This window comes from Hippichthys cyanospilos, chromosome 2 (genome assembly GCF_059441005.1).
Source record: "Hippichthys cyanospilos isolate Australia breed blue-spotted pipefish chromosome 2, RoL_Hcya_1.0, whole genome shotgun sequence".
In the NCBI taxonomy this organism is placed as follows: domain Eukaryota; kingdom Metazoa; phylum Chordata; class Actinopteri; order Syngnathiformes; family Syngnathidae; genus Hippichthys; species Hippichthys cyanospilos.
This window is the reverse complement of record NC_142370.1, coordinates 19,328,969-19,352,284: the sequence shown is the minus strand read 5'-3', so window position 1 is coordinate 19,352,284 and position 23,316 is coordinate 19,328,969. Positions and strand designations below refer to the sequence as shown.

Here is a 23,316-nt window from a genome sequence, read left to right as displayed (position 1 = left end):
AACAGAAATGAAATCAAGATGTGTATTTGAAATGACTGACAGAGACAAATGTCTTGAGGTATACCGTACCTCCTTCTGTTGTTAAAACCTTAAAATGTTAAATGACACCCACCTATGTCTGAATTTCTAATTTGCTGAATATAATCTTTCTTTGTTATTTTGTGGAGTTTTCATTCAATATAAATACCTTAGGTATTTTCGCGAGGCAGTGATAGGCTCTTTGAAAATGTGTGCTTATATAAAGCTATACTTACAGCAGTCAGTCAGGGGGTCAGTCTGTCACTAAGAGCACATTCATACCTCTCTCTTTCGAAAATTGATGGATGGCAACTTTATTTTCCAAAATGTGACTACCATAATTCCCCAAATATAACATGTACTTTTTTTTCCCCTAAGGAACAAAAGTATGGGTGCGTCCTATAAACTGTAACTTAAAGAAAAAATAATAATTCGACACCATTCAAAGACAAATGATCAGTCAGCCACATAAGTCGTTTTAACGCACAAATGCACACTTATATCTGTCGTACTCTTACTTAAAATAATTACCGTAATGGGAGCGAGAGGAGGGCAATGTCAGTTGACTGTTAGCATCAAATGCCTGTTGCAGCTAACAGCAGCTCATGTTAGCTGAGGTTGTTACAGCATCATTTTCAATGAAAGAACCAAGCAGACTGAACCCACGTCCGAGTCCATGCTTGCTCAGACATAAGAACATTACTAAAACCGAGCGGAACATGTACAGTAAAGGTTATAAGGTCCACAGCCGATTACAAAACGATGACAGTTAATCCATTCGACTTGTTTATTAATTGCGGTCTTACAGTACACACAGTCATAAACTTGGTGAAACACGGATGTCGCTCGACTTCGGGTTTTTATGGTAAAAATGAACTCGAACCATGTCCCTAGGAAAAGGAAAAACAACAGCGTCAAGCGCATTCAATATTACTATGGTGGTTCACTGACCGCTCACAATGTGGGAAGTCTGAAACATGCTTAATGCGCAACAAATATATAACTTACGGATATGAACACGGGAAAATATGAGGAGTTACAAAAGATTTATTGTGTTTTGCTATAGTTTTTACATTGTTGCCAAAGTGTTGGTCGTCTTATACACGGTAATAAAAAAATTACTAGAACTTGACCACAAAATTCTTATACGCAGTTGCGTCTTATATTTGGGGAATTGCGGTGATTCGCGACTTGATGCTCTTGATACCAGGTCAAACAGGAGCCACCAGCACTTTAGGATGACGCGCATGTTGACTTGGTAGGCGGTGCTGTTGCGCCAGCCGTCACAAGATGAGCTGGATTAGTGAGGAATTAAGATGTGCAGTGAAACACCGAATACGCGGAGGGGGCTGTGACAGTCGGATGTCGTGTGCGCATGTATCTCCGTGATTTCAAGTTTTCCTCAATCGCAATCCAAACACTTTACACTCTCTTGCAGACACACATTAGTTCTGTCCTGATGCGTTTGTTTATGTGCAATATGATTTGTGGAACACCTGCCAGACTCACCTGCTAGTCTTTTCACCGTGCTTCAGCATATCTGAGCCGCTGTCACAGAAAGGACTGAATACAAATCCTTTTGAGGAACTTACGCAAACATAATTATTTATTTAGCTGGTTAAAACCCACATAATTCTCCTATCAACCGTGGCAAGCTGCTTCTTCTTGTCCCCCATACATTGCTGGGATTAGCAAAGCAGTGGAATGAGAAAATGTGGACGTGGTTGTTTCCAACAGATTGTGTTTTCCTCTTACACGTTGGGGTTTTTGTGCTATGCACCATGATACCATGCACTTTGTTGATAGTGTGCAATGAATGTGCAGATAACCAATGATTAGACATTCAGTATTGTGCATCTTTGAAAGGTGGCTAATTCCTGAATTAAAATGTGTTTGATTCACTAGAGTTCAATCTGATTTGATGTCATTATATTTCTTTTAATCCAATTCAGTATTAATAAATATTTTTTTCGAAACATCGATTCTACTTAAATATCAAGAACATGATTAAAAAAAAAATCAAAATTATTGAATTCCAAATCTCATTATGCAGAGGCAGTAAGTGGTCAAATATTAAGATTTTGTATTGAAAGTAGCACATTATGTTCACTGAAGTATTACGCAATTATTGACATCAGTACGAATGAGATGAAAATAGGATTTCTCCGTGTGAGCTTTCTTGTGAATTTCATTGATAAAGTGACAAGCTGACAGGGCAAACCCATGATATTGACAACCCTGTGGCTGTCTTACAAAGTTTTGGTTGTTATGTCTTTAATATTTTTTAAAAACCAAAAAGGCTTTAGTTCTGTGCTTCGACAATGTTTTGGTATGCTACTCTCGCTGAGTAAGGAGATCTCACGTGACACGAAAAGTCACTTGAATTTATGAGTAAAACCAAAAAAAAAGGGGGGGGGGGGGGGGGTTTCTAAATCGATATATGGCTATAAAGCGAAGACTCAACTCAGTATTGATTACCAGTAATAGTTTGATTTTTAAACCAGCCTTCGCTGCTTGTGTGATTTGTGTGTGTGTGTGTGTGTGTGTGTGTGTGTGTGTGTGTGTGTGTGTATCACGTGTACTTAAAAGTGAACATTAGCTGAACCTTCCATTAGACATCAACCATTCTTTTCTACGACCGTGTTGTAATTTAATCATTAATCACTTTGCACTCATCAAAAACATTTCCTAACTAACTTGCCAACTAAAGTGAAACTACAAAATGGTAAAAAGCGAAATTACACTTCATAACTCGAGGGGGATAAAGCGGTGTTTTTTGTTTTTTTTTTTTCTCCTGCCGTATAGTGATTACAATCAGCATTCATTCATGCTTATTTCTCACAGTACCGGCAATTTAAAATGGCTTTGATGCGTGACGCTTTTCAATTGGCAAAAAGCATGAACAGCATGTAATGACTAAATTCTTCCTGCTATCAATCTCCCTGAGTAAACTATTCTGTTTCCTTCTCAAAACAGAAATCAAAGAATGTTGTACTTTTTTGTTGTAGTCTTTGTTTAATGCACCATGTTACGTGTGTTACTATTTTGAAGAGAGAAATGTAAACTCCCTAAACCGAGCCAACTTGGCAGCTGAAAACTGACGCGGATGTGAGAGAGGTATGCAGGCTCTCACATCTGATACTTATGACCGGTGCTTTTTCAAGCCTTTGGTGTAAACACTGAAAATAAAGAAATCTAAAAAATAACCACCAAAACCAGAACAAAACTCGTCCCCCGCATTATATTGGCAGACAAACGCGCCTGTATCGTAGGGATCCCGTGTGGTGTTGCATAAAGTCACACAGGCGAGCACTTGTTTGATTGTGTTAGAGTCATCGTTATGCGCATCTTTTGGCAAGTGGGTGAGCCGCAGCCGCGTCTTCATCGACCCTGATGCGTTTGATTTTCCTTCGACTGAGAGCACCACTGTCAAAAGTATTTCTGTCGCACGGTGAAATTCTCCTCCCATTCTACCAACAGCACCATTGCTGAAGATTCTCAACTCTTGGTCCCCCCCCCCCCCCCCCCCCCCCCCCCATTTGGCTCCAATTTGTCAGCTTTAGATTGCTGGGACAAACAGCTACCCTCCCCCCTTCTCTTTTCACAGCACTCATCTTCTCTTGACATCTTTTTCTTCTGACATATATGACAGATATGATTTTCTCCACACTCCCTCCTCCTTTCCTTCTTGCTCTTAGGCTCTCCTGCAGCCAGTGGCAGCGGCACACTGCAGATCTATCTGATAGACATTAACGACAACCCCCCAGCGCTCATACCCAGGGAGTCTCAGATCTGTGAGCAGATGAACAAGAATGTCAACGGCGTCAATATCACTGCCGCCGATGCCGACACGGACTCCAACGCTGGGCCTTTTGTCTTTGAGTTGCCTACTTATCCTTCAAGCATCAGACGCAACTGGACAATTACACGAATCAGCGGTGAGAGGAAATCCAATTAGTTGACAAAATATATCACGATTTGTCTCATGAGGAATCTTATTCATACTGACCTCTTCATCAGATTCCTTTATGATCACTAATTCATAAGGTTTACCACCCTTGAAAATACTCAGTTTCAACCAATGCTGTCAGAGCGGCATTATTGATATTGTGGGTAATTTCAGCCTTTCACTGGAAGCTTTAGCTTTTTCCATCTGACGTAGGGGAAGTGCAGAGTATAACCAGCAACCATGTTGGTTGCCTGTCACTCACAGGGCACCTGTCCAAACAAACAACCTTTTACAGTCAGAATCACATCGCAATCAAATGGGAAATGTATTCACCCCACAAGTAAAGAGGTCGGTTGATGGACCGTTACACTATCACTGACTTCTTCTAAAAACATTTGGTATTACTGTTAAAGGATGGGATGTCGTTAAATATAAAGGCAATGTTGCTGCTTGCATTTTTAACGCTAACCCTAACGGCAGAACCCAGCATCTTTATTATTGTCACTACACTGCCTAGCTGGCCTTCATTGGCTGACTGCGTAGTCGTCGACTTTCATGATGATGCGCGCGCTTTCACACACAACGTGCACGCCTATATATTGTAGCATGAATCAGGATAAGCAATACGTGTTTACCATATTTGGCCTTGTTCTCCTTTAGCATTGTTCTCCTTTGCACAGGAAACTATGCCCGCCTCAGTCTACGATACCAGGTCTATTTGGAGCCCGGCATGTATGAGGTCCCAATTACTGTGTCGGACTCGGGAAACCCTACCTTGTCCAACAGGTCTGTCATCAAAGTAAAAGTGTGTCCGTGTGATACAAATGGAGACTGCACTAGTGTGGGCGCAGTGACAGCTGCTGGTCTGGGAACCGGAGCAATCATTTCCATCCTGATATGCATCATCATTCTGCTCAGTGAGTATCAGCTGTGCACATCACAAATGTGTCATACACAACAACACACATATTTAATGGGAAAGATTGTGATTGGCTAGGCTCTGTCCACTCTCGCTCACGCTGCATTGCCAACACCTCTGACCCTTGGCTAGACTTAAATCGCCGATTTGTTTTGAAATTGCAACAGCTACTTCATTTTTTCCATAATTACAAAACAAAACAATGCATGTCTTCGATGTGATGTCTCGCAGCGATTTTTTTTTAATGTTTTGAGGAAAAAAAAACAGTAAGGTATTGTATTTGAAAGTTAAACTCAAGTTGTATTGGTTGGATTTAATAATATCATTGTAATGATTTTACAATCATTGTTGCTAGTGATGTTAGTGAAATAAAGGTGCATATTTTTCTCATGCACCAGATAATAGGACACAGTCTCAATGAACAGGTCTGTATTTTTAAGTTTCCACATAACAGATGCACTAGGGTTATAATGCACATACTGCACATTAAAGGAAGCAAACCTGAAGTGCATATGAGACTACAATGTAGGCTCTACTACATGAACTGTATTCATGTTCATTTTGACATTCATACACAAGGCACACTGTTCAATTTTTAGAAAATTTAAAGATTTTAAGTTTGCCATATTGTCCAGAAAATACAGGACATAAAGTGATCCAAATGCAAATGTTGTCTAGTCGTAGTGATTCTTGTGGTGCCTCATTTGAGGAATAATCTTTAAATTACACATTTCTGTAATTTAGGCGGCTCTTGGTACAATGGTTAACACGTCCGCCTCACAGGGACCCGAGTTCAAATCCACCTGGCTGCAGCCTTCCTGTGTGTAGTGTGCGTGTTCTCCCGAGCCAGCGTGTGTTCTCACTCTCCAAAAACATGCACGACAGGTGTATTGGACATACTAAATTGTCCTCAGGTGTGATTGGGTGCCTGAATAGTCGTTTCTCTCCGTTTGCCCTGCAACTGGCTGGCAACCAGTTCAGGGTGTCCCCTGCCTACTGTCCGAACTCAGCTGGGACAGGCACCAAAAAGCCTGCGACCCTTGTGAGGCTAAGTGGCTCCAAAAAATGGATGGATGGATTTCTGTATTTAACCTATCAGAGTAGTAAATACCTTGAACCAATTCAGGGCCCTTTACATTTCATTCAAGCACCTGGATCCCCACAGTGGCTGATGTTGCATAATGAAAATAATCATTTTAAATTATTTAAGTTGTACAGTATGAAGATTTGCCATCTTGCATGTGTTCGCAGGCATGGTCTTGTTGTTTGTGGTGTGGCTAAAGCGCAGAGAGAAGGAGAGACACAACAAACAGCTGCTCATCGACCCTGAGGACGATGTCAGGGACAACATACTGAAATACGATGAAGAGGGAGGGGGAGAAGAGGACCAGGTTAGAATCCATGAGGAGACACTTCGACACACACTCACAACTGACCTCTTCTGCCCTGATTACCTCTGTGTCATTCCGTGGCCTTATAGGACTACGACCTTAGCCAGCTGCAGCAGCCTGACTCTTTGGAGCACATCATCAGCAAACCTCCTGGCGTCCGCAGGGTGGACGAACGGCCTGTCATCCCAGAGTCCCAGTACCCTATCAGACCTGTTGTGCCTCACCCTGGCGACATCGGGGATTTTATCCACGAGGTGAACGCACACGCGTGACCTGCAACCCGGATAGCTGGACTTACCGTCAGACTGCTTCTCGTTCAGCCGACGGGCCTTTCACTTGCCATCGATCTCGAGCCTATTGTCTCATGTTCAACGTGTGCTCTCGAGTATGGCCACAGAAAGTACAAAATTTGGCTAGTTGACAGCTTCCCTCATTGTGCGACTTTTACATTTTTACTCATATAAACACACAGAGGCACGCACAACTTGAATCTCGCCGCTCGGATGTGAGAAAATGCTGATTGACGGACTCGTGACAGCATGTTCACACTCGAGAGATGTTGGCAGCTGTTCAGCTTTGATCCATCCAACCTTGTCTCTCATTCACATACGCGCGCGCACCACACACAAACATACACACACGCCCGATCTTGTTCCAGTCGCCTGGTAAAATACAAACACAACAAACGGGCGACTTTCCTGCCACCCACGAGGTCCCGGGGGATGGAGGCAGCTTCGATTTCTATTCGTTGCCTCTCGGTGAAGTGGATGGAGTCTCTGTCGCCTGCCCTGCCTTCTCTTCAATGGCCCTCATTTGTCATTCTTAGAAGCAGGTGCTATTTAAGCACCGCCTGAAAACACACACTTTTATAGGTATCTCACAAACGTCAGAAACAAGATTTGCTATTTGTGATAATTATGCACAAATCCCTGAATACAAAAAATGAAAAAATATTAAAGTCTTGCTCTCTGTCACGGAAACCGGCCTGATCACATCATTTTCAGCTGGATAATTTGCTGACGATTACAGTTTGGGTAAATTTACAAAACGACGGACCGGGGGTCAAGGTACAGACGGGACTGTAAATGGCGGAACGGCAAAAAAAAATTGTCCACCTCTGCTAACCATTGTTCATCTTGCTTGTGTTTAGGGGCTACGAGCAGCCGACAATGACCCCACCGCACCCCCTTACGACTCACTGCTGGTGTTTGACTATGAGGGCAGCGGCTCCACCACAGGATCGGTCAGTTCTCTCAACTCCTCCAGTACGGGCGAGCAAGACTATGACTACCTCAACGACTGGGGGCCCCGCTTCAAGAAACTAGCCGACATGTATGGAGGGGGAGAGGAGGATTAAATCTCATTTCAGACGCGCGCGCACACACACACATACGCACACTCACTCACGCACCCTTGTCCTGTCAGCCCAGCCGGCCTGCCGTGCTCTGTCCCATCGACACCAGGGTGAAAACAATAGGTTTGATATTGACCAATCAAACTACCAACTTCGGAAGTCCGGCGCTGTTCCAGGTTTGACTGAAACAGAAGCTTTGATATATTATAGTTTATCATGAGCATTCAAGACCAGTTTCGGCATCAGTAGTTTCTGTCAGATGCTTTTGTGTGTGCGTGCCTTTTTTTTTCCCCGTGTTTTGTTGTTGTTGTTGTTTTTTTCCCACTCCACAACAAGAGTCGTTCGTCGTTCCTGAAGGTTTTCCCTTTCCTCTCCCTGTCAGCACCCGCCTGCCTCCCTGCAGAAGCTTTAAGTTTGAGCATTTTTGTCTTTGGGGGAGCGGACTACAAAGAACAAGAACCCTGATATGACGGTCCCTCCTGGGTGGAGGGCATTGGTTTATTGTCTCTTGAACTTGAATTACTTAGAATAGAAGCACTGTTGTCTAAAAAAGAAAAGTGCCTTCAGTGGTGCATATTTTAACCGACTCCCTCTAACTCAGGATTAGTTTCCATTTTCCTGACCCTTTAACTCTGACCTTCCCATTGTCTTATGGGCTCTGAGCTTTGAGAGGTGCCAATGCTGCTTTCGGCTGAGCTTTCCATGAGCATACACGGCCGTGTTATGTAGGCATACAGTACAATGGCGAGAATGGAACAATTCCACAACTTTTGTGATCAAATACTGTAAGCGTGTACCAAAATAGTAGCCAATTTGAGTGTGATTTTTGAAATCACAGTGATCCAAGATGGGACTTTGGTGGAGTCTTCGTTCCTTGTGTCTTAGCTAGCAGCTGTATTTGTTTCGAGTTCACTTTGTTCCAGTTTGCGTTGTGCTAGTCATGTGTTCACACTTATGGGAGTCGATGGAAGAGACTTGGCCTTTAAGATTGTACAGTTTGTATGTTTATCCATGTGCCCAAGAATTTTACGTTTTAGTCTCCTTCTGGTAAAAGTCGGAAGAAAAATACAACTTTGAATAATACAACTCTGAAAATGACAAAGAACACGCTAAAGGAATTCAGTTGTTATGCCGAGTCGATCCCTTGCTAATTTCCGGGCTATATTATTCTTATTTTGATTGTGTCACTGTTGCTTCTTGACAATGTCTAAATCCAAGCGTGTTGGTGCTCACTGGGATTGAGAGATTTGAGCCTCAGCCAGGGATTTCTCATCCCCTCAATCTGCCTCTCTTCAGACACACTTCAACGTTCATCTGAAAAGTTCCCTCGAATTTTTTTGGCTGCAAGTTCAAGAGTTTTCATAAAGAAGTTAGAGTGAGTAAAACTTTATGTTGAAGTTATGAATCACTTCTGTATATCAAAGTCGGCTTGTTAAAACGTAGTCTTTAACTGACTTTTTCTAACAGAACAAGTTTTCTTGAGACTAAATGAAACTGCAGCATCTCCGCGTATGGGCTTGTGTCATCATATTTTACACTACACCAAGGGTATACTGATATAAAGTGTTCTAAATGTTGCACTTAAATTATTCAAACATGCAAAAGAGTGGGTGGAAAACACTCTTCTGTGGCGGTAAGCTCCAAGCTCGTTGACTGGATTCGCCGCAAACTGATTAATTCCTGGAGGAAAACTTTCATGCAGCATCTTCTCGAAGGCACGTTTGCAAGAAATGAGAAATTAAATTTCGTTGTGTTTCTTGTCTCCAGTTGTGGTAAAAGAACCAATGTTACTACCGATGCAAAAGTCTACAATATGAGAAAAGACGGTCATGATATAATCAATGTGGTTAACAGGGTCAGAATCTGATGATTCAGAATAAAACAGGTACAGAGTGCACTCTGCTGTGCAGAACTTGACAGCTATACTCCTCCCAATCGCTGTCAGTTTAAGGTGCAGTCGGAGTCAAGGCAAGGAGGGAGGCTCGCTACCGGATTAGTTCTTATCTCTCCGGTTGCTCCTCCACCCCGGAATATCGCCACAAAATAAACACAGCTGTTACTTTCCGCCATCTATGATTTGAGTTGGACACATAAATGTTGTATATAAGGAACCTTTCTTAGACATTTTTCAACGTGGATCACGTGTGATTGTGTGTTCTCTCTCTCGTTCTCTTTCTCCTTGTGTCTCTCCTGCAAGTGAGACCAACAAGTCGGTGACGTAAATTTCAACCCTAAAAAGCCATGGTGAGGAGAACCTCATCGGTTTTGCGAGCACTCACACAGCCATACCTGTCGGCGCTCCACTTGAGCTTTTTCACAACAGTTAAAATTGTCTGTTGTTATAGAGCGACCTGTAACGTCCAAGTGACACACACATAACACTCCTCTAGCCTTACTGTACATATGTGAGTGCTATTTTGGTGTAGTTCCAATTCATCTGCGTAGTCCAAATAGTTCTCTTGCTGGTTTTGTTGCTCTGAGGACAAAGGAACATTATTTGACATGTTTCAGATCCCCGAGCAGGCAACCAGGTCTAATTAAAGGGCAAAGACAACAACAAGCCACACGGGTCACCTAAGCATATGTTGACTTTTCCTGGCAAGGCGCCTATTAATGTTGCATGGGAAAAAAAAAAAAACAAAAAAACTGCAACTATTCATTTGTGGAAATATTCGGTTCGAAAGCCTGAAATGAGTATAAACATGGCAAGTGGTGGAGTAACTCCTCAGTGGAAAATACGTGACCAGAGTAACATCCGACCTGTAAGCAAGGTCGCCGCCACAACAAAGGCTGTTGTTTCCTTTCCAATCTCTTGCTCAAGTATAAATGTATATAATAAAGTCTTTGCTCAACAAACAGACCAAGTTTAATGTACGACTGAAGCTTTTTGCATGTCTTTTTATGATGGCCAGATCTGAGCTCTATAACAGAAACCATCCACCGTGACATGTTGTCGCAACCCGCATGACCGGGGTTGCACCCTAAATTGAGTCCTGGCATATCATACCCACATAGTTTGAGACAAAAGGTTATTATGAAAATTGCACAGGTGTCTAATGTCGAAAAAACAAAAACAAAAAGGGTTTTGTAAATGGTCAACAGCACAAGCATTTTGTATTGGTGTTTGTACCCATTTTTTAAGAAAAATAAAAAAAAATTAAAAAGAAGAAGAAAATGGGGGGTAAAAAGATTGTTGTTTTAAGCGTGTGTTTGTAGTGGCACTGCAGTTTTGGTTTCCAAATACCGTTACAGTATACATGCGCTGCCTTGCAGATCAACATTGTAAAATAGATGCTGAGCTGAAGAATTATTTTCAGCACCGTGTGTTACAAATAAAAAAAATATATCCTTATAAGGAAACTGTTTCATCTCTCCTCTTTTCATCTCCTTTTCCAAATGGTGTTTTTTTTGTTTGCTTGTTTTTTAGGCTGTAATGAGGGACATTAATGATAACGGTTATATCGGGATCCTATCCGATCCGATATTAAATTGTGATCTTTAAAATATTAACAGCCGCACATCTCTCTACAAATAACAAGAATTTTTGCTCGCTTTAGCCAAAAATAATATTTTGAATCACAGACCATGTTATGGCTGATCCAATAGGAGCACGAAATAAAATGGCGGTCCAAGCCGCTGCGATTATGTACAAAACTGCAATAGTGTAGGAATAGGAATGCTGGTGAGCATTCAGAGTATCCAGACCTGTTGGTATGATTAGATCAGGAAATGTATTTTCTACTTACAAAAACCCATGCTGTCAAAAAGATCCCCATTAACACAAAGCCGAAAAAAAATGAAATGACACTCAGCATTTACAGGTTAAGCAGATTCAGTATTCTCCAAACCCATCTTTTCATTTTCTCCTCATTAGGGTTGTGAGTGACCTGAAGCTGTGTTTTTCTCAGTAAATTTTAGGTTAGTGGCAGAGTACACACTGGCTATTTAAACAGGTATTTACAGAGCATGTACAGAAGGAGTGCACTTTTTTTCCCCCGTGGGTTACTCACATGAGTACCAAGACATTGTTTTTGGTCCACACCCTTACTTTCATTAAAAAAATTATTCTTCAATGGCGCTATCAGTGTCAATCCCACATTAAGCGCACTGTCTGTGCACACAGCAACGTTGTGTTAATCACACATCTCTCTCTCTCTCTCTCTCTCTCTCTCTCTCTCTCTCTCTCTCTCTCTCTCTCTCTCTATATATATATATATATATATATATATATATATATATATATATATATATATATATATATATATATATCCCACACTTGAAAATGGCCCATATATAAATAATTGGTTGTACCACAGTGGGGCACAGTGAAGTTTAAAAAAAATTCAACTGAAAAAAATGGTGCTGTGGTTTCTCACTTGGGCACTGGGTGGCACCCACAAAATACTCAACAGAGGAATTTGAAAATGTAAGGATGACACGTCATGTATGGATGGAAGTGCTGTTTGTTAAGCTTACTGCAAAGATGTAAATATCCTAAATTTAAAAAGAAATAAGACTGATTATTTGTAATACAACAAGGACCAACATTCATTCACTGAAGCGATCAGCAAGCTATTTCGCGCACATAATAGTGGCAACTGGTCACGTACGCTTGACAGCCCTGATTTATAGTCAGTCATCTATTTAAAAGTAACATCCATGTTTTGGAGATGCGAGGATCTTCCCTACATGTCAACTTGAAAATGTCACAGAATAGTTAAAGTACTGTATATGTCATTCCCCAATTGGCTGGCAACAAGGGGGGTGTAGCCTACCCACTGCCAAAAGACAGCCGAGTTAGGCTCCAGCAAGCCCGCTACCCCAGTGTGGCTAAGCGGCTCCGAAAAAAGGATGGACACACAATGATTTGTTGACAGGATTAGTGAGAGTCAGACATGCTGGCACACTTCTGTTATCACTGATTTAATGTGCAGATGTTGTCACAGTTGCCAAATTAGTTTTTGTGAACAAACATCCTCCAGGATGATAAACACAACCACGTCAGTCCATTTGTCAATTGGGTCTGACGGGGCGGCCCTCCTGCAGGGATTATGAATTTTTTGCCAGCTGCAGCACACCAAATGCTCTGACTAACCAATTCAGTTCAAGACATTCTAATTACGCATTTCACTTTTTCTGGCCCTCCAAAGCATAGGCTATATTTCAATTCAAGGGTTACACGGGCAAATCTAAAATAGGTCATAAAAGGCTTCTTTCCCAGAAATATTTTTTAATATGCCCTCTGAACATCTTTCTGAACTGGATACACATTTTCTTCCCTTTAGATTTGAATGTTTTGTTGGGTTGGACACTTCCATATTTTTGAAATGCTTTGTTTGTTCAGCTTTGCATATTAATAGAGAAGAACTTACTTGTGTGTTTTGATAAGTGTTTGCAGGACACGGATAATGACCCAAAGCTGGAAACCAGCTTTGGCTTGGCAAGACGGGGGATCTGTCCTCTGAAAGCCAACTTCAAATCCGGCCTCGCCTTCCGGTCTGCCTTGCGTCGACCCTTTGGAAAGGATCGTCAGGACCACGCCTTGGATGAATTGACAAGATATGGATGATCAACATAAATATTGGCTTCTATATAGACACTGTGTGTTAAAGGACCAGACCTGTACTTCTGACATTTCAAAATTGAAATTGAGAGTCAGTGTTTTCTAGATTAACGGAGATGAAACCAACAGAAAATATTTTAGCATAGCAACTTCTTCTGCGTAGCTTAACCCTTGTATTTTTTCCTTTACTATTTTTGGACTTTGCAACATTTTTACGCGTTTCATTTAAAGATAAAACACTACAGTGCCAAAATTTCTGTAGGATAGATTTAAAAGAGATCAAAAATCAAAAGGGCACCAAAATGTAATCTCTGTTTCAGATTGGCGCTCTGAAAATTATGGACTGGAACTTGATGTAAATCTGATTTATGTCCCATTGACACCAATATGAAGACATTTACCACATACCGTAAACCTGTAGTTTTATCACGCATTTCTCGCATTTGCAGTATAAATCCTTTTCAGTGGGACCTAACTTGTCCCGTTCAGACGTTTTACACGGCTAAAACGCAAAAGCAGTCAATTTTTTTGTTGAACAAAGTAATGTTCTTCAAGGCCAGCCTTTGATTTCAGTTATTTTCTTCAGTGTCATAGAGAAGCTGGAGTTGTCACCACTGACATCCATTTGCACACAATCACAACTTGGATAACTGAGTCTTCATGAAAGCTATGAAGCCTGTTTTGGGACTATAGGAGAAAGCCAGAGGGATCTCCACACAAAAGGCTTTGTGCATTCAAAGCGGACACACGCGAGGCTTTTTAAAAAGTGTAATGTTCACAGTAAGATATTAGAAATTTGCATGAATAGAAATATGAGTTGGAAAGTACCGCACGATCTTTGATGAAATATTACATCTTGCGGTCAAGTTTATACTTTAGTGTCCGCCTGTTCTCCTGTGATTCTCATCTTCTCTCCTACGGCCTGAGGATGTGTAGAGTGGAAAACAAAGAGAGAATGACCTAAGTCTGATTGAATCTTCATATAATGGTTTTAGTAGACGGCTGGAAGGCCTCCGGACACAGACATGGCCAACATGAGGTATCCGGGATGGAAAACATCCCGAGTTTCATTTCAAATAAAACAACCACATGAACAGACTGCATCAATTTTATTGTCTTACATCAATGTTGATTTTTTTTTTCTTCACCGTGTGGTGCTGTTATGCAGATTGCCCAATGGCCCCGTCGTGAACTCCTCTTCTAATCCTCCTGGGGAGCAACGGCACCATCGTGGGGGAGTGAGTTCTCAAGGGGAAATGAAAGTGGGTTCAAACAGTCAAGAGTAACACTAAACAACAAAACAGACAAACTTTGCAGCAGATATAATATTGACTGAACGTTGAGCTGGCAGCAGCAAGTAGGATAAGTAATATAGGCCAGTGCTTTTCAACCTATTCCCTATGATGTACCACCTGTCATTTTTTTTTTTTTTCAGCCAAGTACATCTTTACTTGCACAAAACATTTTTGGATGGAACACTGAAAATACGGACCAGAACCCCTCTGCAATAAGTGAAAAACCGTCACCCCCCCCCCACCACCACCTTTATGGAAATTTCATGCATGTGTTATGTCAGTACCTGAATTTTTCAACATCTGAAGTCTTCATACTATACTTATTTAAGAAAAATGTTACTGTAGAACATACATTTATTTAAATGTTAAATTAATTCTTATACAGTTAGCTCTCCTTTGTAGTCTCGCGGAGAGCCACGGTTATATTAGCGTCTAATTAAAGCTGCTGTAAAAACCACATCATCTCTCTCTCTACGTCTCAGATTTATATTGCGGACTGGAGGGGGAGGGGGACTGCTTTAAAAACCACATCACAAACGTATGGACGGGGCTTTCTGTCGCTGTTGTACTTTTTGTCCACTTTTTTATCGCGCAAGGAGAGGAGAGAGGAGGGGGGTGGAGCGAGCTTGCTGTGCACTTTACGGTAGTTCCGGAAAGAAGAGCATTCCTGAGAACTTTCACTTTTGTGTGACGTGACAGAGAAAATATTTTCACCGACAGCACCTTTATTCTTTGCGGCAATACTCGCCTGCCAAAAAATAAAAGTTTCAATGTCGCAATCAAGTGGCCGAGACCGTGCTAAATATCGTGCTGACAATGTTGCGCTATCGTTAGCTTAGCACAGTAACTACGGTTCAACAGCTGTTAAGTGAAGCAAACGCTGCACATACCAGTTGTCCCAAATTCTCGCTTCCGCTTTTCGACAAGCCAGATGAGGGCTCTTGCTTGGCTCTGTTTCGTATTGAAAGCTCAGCTGGCCGTGTTGGATCACTCCAAGTGACCGCAAAGCGGCCGCCATGATTCATTCCTGCCCCCTGCGTGAGCCGTTGAATGTTCCTGAAGTTGATTGGCTGTGGCGACTCGAAACGCGGAAAAAGTAAATAAAAAATAACTTCACGGGAACGGTGAAATTTCGCTTCTCCTGACCGCGTGCAGCCATTTCCATTCGCGTCCATGGCGTCGCCCGACGTGCATTCGCGCCCTGTTACGCGAACTCCATTGACTACTATACAAAACGCTCCGCTTTTTCGCCTCGTTCGCGTTTGGTGCACGCGTATCATTAAACTAAATCATCTCCAAAACATTATTTCGGGTGCAGCCCACGGGGCCCGGTACCAGTTGATCCGCGGATCGGTGGTTGGGGACCACTGTCTTACAGGACACTCTAACATGATTTCAAGAGGGAGATTGGCACTTCTATAAGACATGTGATTGGCTCTCATCAAAAAAGGCCTCATATTGCGTGCGATGTACATACCAATATCCCATGTCATTTTGGTAGCTGTCGCACTTGATGGGTCCAGTGGCGATGTAAGAGCATTTCTTATTGTTCCTTGCTTGTTAGAAGCCGTCTTTGAAGCGCTGGCTAGCTTCAGGTTTTGGTGGTAGTATGTCCTTGCATAGTTTTTTTTAGCTGCGGTGTATGGCATATAGATATTTTTTTTTTGCAGCGTTTACAAAATCACAAGATCTTGTTCCATTTTGTCGAATTGATTTTTTTTTTTTTTTTTAGTGGGTTACTCACATGAGAACCAGGATGTAGTGTTTTCATCCTTTCGTTCATTCAAAAAGTATGCAGCAATTACTGCCCTTGTTATCTCCATCCAACATATGTCGGTACAGACAGATATGGGTAGAAAGTTGCATTGAAAACAGCGTTAAAAAGTACTGTATTACAATAGATTTGCTGATACCTGCAGAAATCCTGTTAAAAACTCACATACCCCCTGAAGTGCCTCATTTATCCTATTTGAGAACCACTGTTAAAGAGTTTCGACAAAAAAAGTGTGGGAGTCTAAAAGCTGCGAATAGAGGTGATAATGTTCGCTTGTGGTTCATTGAGACCACACAACTGCAGCCAACCACATTACAGCAGGAAAGGGACAGAGATAAAGGAGTGCAGCTTTGGGCACGTAGTCTAGTCTAAAATGAAATTTAGATTCCTTTCTTACATCCAAATCATATTAGGCCCTGCAGATATCCACAGGCTTGCTATCACATTCGTACATGCAACGTCAACATGAGCCCGCCATCTGTCAGGTTTTGCTTTTGCTGGGCTGCAAGATGTTGTCCTGATGGAGCTGCTTTGACACCTTCCCTTACCCTGTGCATCTTACACAACCACTGCATCCAAAAATGTTTACTGACATAAGGCAATTCTTTGCATTCACATTGCAAAGAATTATAATTACACACAGCCCTGAAGTCAAAGGTTTGTCCTCAAAGTAAGTTCAATTGTTTTTTTAATTTAATTATTATAATTTTAATTTTTAATTATATATATATATATATATATATATAATAATTCAGGGAACTCTCAGGACGAGAACATGATGAGACATCCAACGATAAAACAATGTTTGACAATGACCCAACAAGACCAGGGCTAAAATACACTGGACACTAATTAGGAACACGGAATAGCTGGAAGGGAATGAGAGGCTGAGGAAGCTAACCCGCAAGAAGCAGGAACAAGCGGTGGACAAAAGCAAACTAACGATACAGAGAGGAAAGGCACATGCAAGGGAAACATATACATGAACTAAAAGGCGAAATCGCTCAAACTAAAGCCACAAGAGAAAAAACCCAGACAGAACGGGACAGACGCAATCTTATGAACACAGAGAAACAGAAACAGAAACTGATATGAACGAAAGCCCAACAACCAAGAATGTGAAAAAGAAGCCCAGACAACAACTAAAAATCAACAAACACCTACCAGAATATAACAAAAGGTGAACTAGATTGCCAAATGTTTTGCATCATACTTGCAATCCTATCCTTCCATTTTCAAAGTTGTTTATCCTCCCTCGGGTCACAGTCTGGCTGTTGCCTAACCCAGCGGGTCTCTGGGCAGTAAGTGGGGACACCCAGAGCTGGTTGCCAGCCATTTGCAGGGCACACAAGGATGGATGACCATTCGCACAACCAATCACACCCAAGAACTATTTAAGAGTGTTCAACATACCTTCCATGCATTCCATGCACACGGGCACGGGGGGAACATGCAAATTCTAAACGTGCTAAGCAGGCATCCACCGTGCCGTGCTGTTACATTTCTAAATATTTCTATGGTCAGCAAATTAGGAAAAGCCCACTGAGATGGATTAAATGCAGGGGGTTTTGTTGTTCATTAATGTTACCCAAAAGCAATATAAATCTGAATAGTGTTGAACAAGTGGGGCTTCATAGAACATATAAAAAAAAAAAAAAACATACACACATTTGACCGGAGTCTCCCTTTAAAAAATAGACAGACCCACGAGTTAGCCCCCTTAGGGCTCCCTTAACTACTGTACAATGTTGCCCATGATGAAAACACATCTGATATCTTCAAACTATTTCATGTGTCTGTTCATTAATGTTCTCTAACTAGCAAAAGCATAGCATCATCACATGCACTTATGCTAGTTTAGTTTGGTAAGGTGAATATAGTCAATGTGGGGTGGCGGCGTACTTGTTCATATTCTCAGACCTGACATGAAACAATCATGCACAGTCGAGTCCGGACAAGCCAAGGCGACACACCAGGAAATTGATTGAAGCGTTTCAAGTTGTGTACACCTTGCAATTTGCAGGCTCCACAAAAGAGATGGGAGACAGTAATTAGGTCTGTCATGATATAGTCTGTGCTGGAAGTGGCGAGCAAATCAGAAAGGCCAACAGATGTAGCGTGCAGATGCTGTCAGACCTCTTGTCCGCGGTGATAAAATTAAAGCAGGTCATTGTAACAGGCAGCAGCTGTTTATTGCTATTTCGTTCAATTATACGCAGAGGATACAGGTGGAAGATGATTCTTGGACCTCAAGGGGCTTTCTCTCACTTGTCCTTTTGTCTCTAGAATCAGCTGGATAACGAAATCATTACCCAGACTACGTACTGCCAATATGAAAAACACTAACAGTTAAGCTAATACTGTATGACTATTTTGCACAGGTATTTATGAATGATCACTTGGAAATGCTTGGGGTTTTACTCATATATTATCTCATAAAAGAACCGACATGACGCGAAAATGACTTTTTAGGCAAAATGACTACAATAACATGGACGTGACTAATACAACAATAGGCTAGTAAAGAGATTAGCTCAGGAGACCTCGGCTTCCCCCACACTTGTAAACATTGAACACGTTCATTAGGATGGATACAACTGGATCAAAAAGCCAAATTGTCTTTTTGTCCGTATCCGGTCCAAACCCAGTTTGCACGGTGACATATGTGACTCAGTGACGTGCGGTGAGGTTCATGGCTGGGGAGGCACCGACGTCATCGATCAGATTTACAAACAGCATATGAGCCCTTCCAAGCCGCATATTCACACATTTCTTGGGCAGCAGTTAAGTGTTTGTTTCAAATTCACATCTGCAATCTTTTAACATACAACATGTTGCACAAAAAGAGCACATTTAATGAAAAGTCATCCGCATCTATTTACGTCGGCGACTGCTTCCTTTAAATCTCTCTGTATTCAATATGCCACGCCAGAAAATAAATTGAATGTCTTCAACCGGTTAGCTAGCCTGTCCGCTTTCTCAATGTAAGCCTGTAAAAGTTTAACCTAGTTGCCTGTACTTTCATAATTCCCACAAATGCTAGCTGCTGTTTGGCGAGGGGAAGCAAGTGACATTAATGACCTATTTGAAAGTCTCTGCTCTCCATTACTTTAGCATTGTGGATGCTGATATTAAGTCCTCGTTGTTTGTCCGAAGCCAAGTCAATCCTTAACATCCCAATTTTTTTTAGATCAGACACTGACTGATGTGACGAAAGAAAACATCACACTTCACGCAAGAGGCCCAGATAAGCGATTTGAACCTGAGGTCTGTTGAGACATTCACTGAAGACTTAAACTTGCCTTCTTTGTGAATGAGCAAAATAGTTGAATAGTGAGATATTGTTGTATTTTTATTTTTTAATAGCACTGATCATGCACACACACACACGCCCGACTGAGCAAGACATCTCACTGTGCAATATTTTAACTTGGGCTGTCAATATCTGGTCGATTCTCAAGTCGAATACACCTTATTGCATCATTAGGCCAGAAAATAGAGCAAACTCAAATCCTGGCTTCAGTTAGTCTAAACTTTTGTAAAATGCATGAAATCTTTTTTTTTTTTTTTTAAAGAAATGTACAAGATAAACAAAACGTAGGCCTCTGCAAGTCTCACAGTGGCTTAAAGTGGCTATTTCATCCTAGGACAACCTGATGAAACTTAGGTACATATCGGAATATGTAAAATTTATTCATTCCTCTTCATAGCTGTCACTCACCGGTGTTATCCAGCAAGCAGCCAGCAGGCTCTCATTATGCAAACTCAAACAAGACTGTAGAACTGAGTTTGCTGTCCCAGAGTAGCTTGAGCAAATACAGCCTGACAAGTCATATTGGAGGGGACTTAGAAGTTTGCTTAGGTCTGAACATCCACATAATGCCTTGCACGTGCAAGAAATTCTATCTGCTGAGTAAACAACTTCCTGATCCTCAAACCCAACAAATCTTAATCAGTATGAAGCAATGCTTTGGACGCTGACTGAAAGATGTCTGTCTGTATGGAAATACCCACCAAGTGTTGACAACTGCACTGCTTTAATGACCACGTGTATGGAAGACCTTTGCACTCACTTGGTGGTTTTTAAGTTGAGGAAGAATTTGCATCATGTAGCTACAGTAGCATGTCACAGTTCAGACCTTGTATTGTTAGTCAGAGGTCAAAGATGGTGCAACAGTGTCCTCCTGTGGCTGGCTGTCTTTTTGATTTCATCTAAAAATTAGGTCTCAAACCCAAGTGCTCGAGGGCCGCAATCCTCATGCTTTCAATGCTGCTTTCTTAAACACACCTAATTCAAATGATTAGGATCATTTTTAACCTCCCGCAGTGCTTGCTGAGGAGCTAATCATTTAAATCAAGTGTGTTTAAGAGAGAAGCTTCGAAAACATGCAGGATTGCTGCCCTCAAAGACTGGAGTTTGAGGCCTTTGATCTAAGACAATGATGAGTTCATCTCAGGTTCAGTGGAGATCAAGGGACCGCTGAACTGTGAGGAAGATGTGCCAACCAGTCTTTCACCGTGCTACCTATATTTCATTCAAATTTTTAGAATTATTCTTCAATATAACAGATTGTCACAATTGAAGGTTTGAATCCAAGCACCGACTGAGATAGACAGGAGCGGTGAGTAACTGGTTTATGCAATGACAGCTGGAAGCAGACCAATGACAGCAGATGACTGGAACAAAGAGGCAGGGGACAGGCAGACAGAGCTGAGCCAGGGCAGATAGTCTTAGCAGGCAGAAGTTTGGTCAATTAGGCTCAGCTAGTCCTCTTACCTGAGTGGCAAATGTAAACGTAGTTGGGGACAGACAAGGTCCGAAAATAGGCAGGTGTGAAGGGAATCATATATTATTAGGTTGTTATCATTATGTGCTTATTTCATTGTTATCCATTTATGCAATCCTAGTTCATTTTGACCCTGTCCTTAGACAGAGCTGTTGACGCACCAAAGTGTGAGCCGGGACCTTGGCCCAAGCTGTCGGTGGCGCCCGGCTGGCTCTTTTGTTGTTTCTTGTAATCTGCTATGCTTTTGCTCAATAAAAGCCAGGGGGGGACGGCTGGGCGGTGGAAATTAGCGTTGGAAAACCCACGAGTTCATTTGCCCAAGCTTTTTCCCTATGCCCGGCATAGAAAAGTCAATCTTGGCTGGTCTGAGTTACTCTCTTTGCTGTTTAAGCAGCTAGGTTTGTCCTAGTCTTTTTTAAGAGATTTCTCTGACAGCAGGTAAAGCAAGATGGTAGACTTGGGGATAGTCCGGCGAAAAGGAAGGTCAGACACGGGCAGGCAAAGCAGGAATGCAGGCAACTGAGTCGTCAGGGGCAGGCATGCTCAGGATCCGGATATGCAGAACAGAAGAGAATCAGAGGAGGCTTGGCATGGGGAGCAAGACGATCTGGTAGTAACCGGCAGGAAGAGGCAGGCCTTTATGGTGGGCAACTAATAGGTTGCATCTTGGCTTTGCACATAGGTTTTGCATTTTTATCAAAATGGATATGGAGTTAAAAAAGTCCTAGATAAAAAAGGAAAACGATTTTGACCTCGCGCACATTGGTTCGCGCACATTGGTTCTTGATGTACTGTAGTACATCATTTGTCTGTGCCCAAATCACTTTTTTTTTTTTTGGTGATAGAATTGTTTTATTAGACAGATGGACGGACGGAGGGAGGGATTGGTTAGATAGATAGATAGATAGATAGATAGATAGATAGATAGATAGATAGATAGATAGATAGATAGATAGATAGATAGATAGATAGATAGATAGATAGATAGATAGACAGATAGATAGATAGATAGATAGATAGATAGATAGATAGATAGATAGATAGATAGATAGATAGATAGATAGATAGATAGATAGATAGATAGATAGATAGATAGATAGATAGAATCTTGCTGGGATGGACTGAATTAGACGTGGTCTAGCACACAGCAAGATGACAAATACAGTACATCTCTGGCAGGCAAGGCATGGGTTATTTAAAAAAAATCTAAAATGGGCTTCAATTATAATGGCAGATAAAAGCATTGACATTTACTTTCACAAAATTACTAGTGTTGCAGAAAAATGGAACTGTGTCCCTCTTTGAGCCTTTAGCATCTGAAGTGCTTGGTTCTGCATACTTTTTTGTGCTGTGTGGCTCAAGTGTGAGTGAGTGAGTGAGTGAGTGAGTGAGTGAGTGAGTGAGTGAGTGAGTGAGTGAGTGAGTGAGTGAGTGAGTGAGTGAGTGTCAGAGTTGAAGGGAATGCTGAAATCAGGGCACCGCACTGATATTTGCTCCATCTCTGAAATTACAAAAGGCCTGAGCCGGAGGAGGCTCTTTAAATGTATCGTCTTCAGTGTTCCAGATAATTCTCTTCCTGCTGACGGATGTCTCATAATGGCAGTGCGGGATCAAAGACGAGCAGAGAATGTTACCCAAGTCTGCTTCACATGCTTCAGCATGTTTTAATGTCCCTCATTCACCCCAAAACACATCAAGCTGAAACAAATTGATAAAGGGGAAATGAGATCAAATGTTTTCTTCACAATAATATGTCCCGACTAATCTTAACGCTGTATTCAAATTATGAGTACGTTTGTGGAATATGAATTAAGCAGCAAAATAAACTCAATTGTTTTAGCCACCGTGGGAGGCGGCCATTTTGTCCCTTGCAGTCATCTGAAGATGACATTAAAGTTACTCTCATCTCAGCGTACAAACATCAAACAACCAAACTCAGAAAAGAGTTCATTATCAGAGCAATTGTGATGCCACTTTCAGTAAGAAAAAAATAACAATTATAGTAGGGTTGTCACTAACTATTATTCATAACTATAATCATAGTTAATAATAATTAATCAGCTTGTGGCAAGATGAAGAAACGCACGATGCTGTTTTAGTATACGTCTTTACTCTTCACTTGTCAACACAAAACTCATACAACAAAGTCCAAAACAGCAAAGACAAAGCCAACAGGTTCAAAGCATCAAAGGATCATAGCAACATGCCTACTGGGTGAGAGACATGGTCCTAGTGTCCGCCACAAGCTATTATTTTTTCGATTAGT

General features: G+C 41.6%; 1 protein-coding gene across 2 annotated transcripts in view; it reads left to right on the top strand.

Moving 5' to 3' along the window:
• Positions 1-14,795, top strand: part of LOC148427745 (cadherin-4-like) — a 193,114-nt gene extending 178,319 nt beyond the window's left edge. The window contains exons 13-18 of one of the 2 annotated variants that reach the window (XM_088407251.1): positions 3,717-3,956; positions 4,648-4,884; positions 6,138-6,277; positions 6,367-6,531; positions 7,428-7,520; positions 13,021-14,795. In XM_088407251.1, coding sequence (XP_088263377.1) covers positions 3,717-3,956; positions 4,648-4,884; positions 6,138-6,277; positions 6,367-6,531; positions 7,428-7,520; positions 13,021-13,200 — 1,055 coding nt within the window. In that variant the 3' untranslated portion in view covers positions 13,201-14,795. Of the gene's footprint in view, positions 1-3,716; positions 3,957-4,647; positions 4,885-6,137; positions 6,278-6,366; positions 6,532-7,427; positions 10,992-13,020 lie in introns of those variants that run through there. The other variant, XM_088407262.1, reaches the window with a different exon arrangement.
• Positions 14,796-23,316: the final 8,521 nt, after the last annotated feature.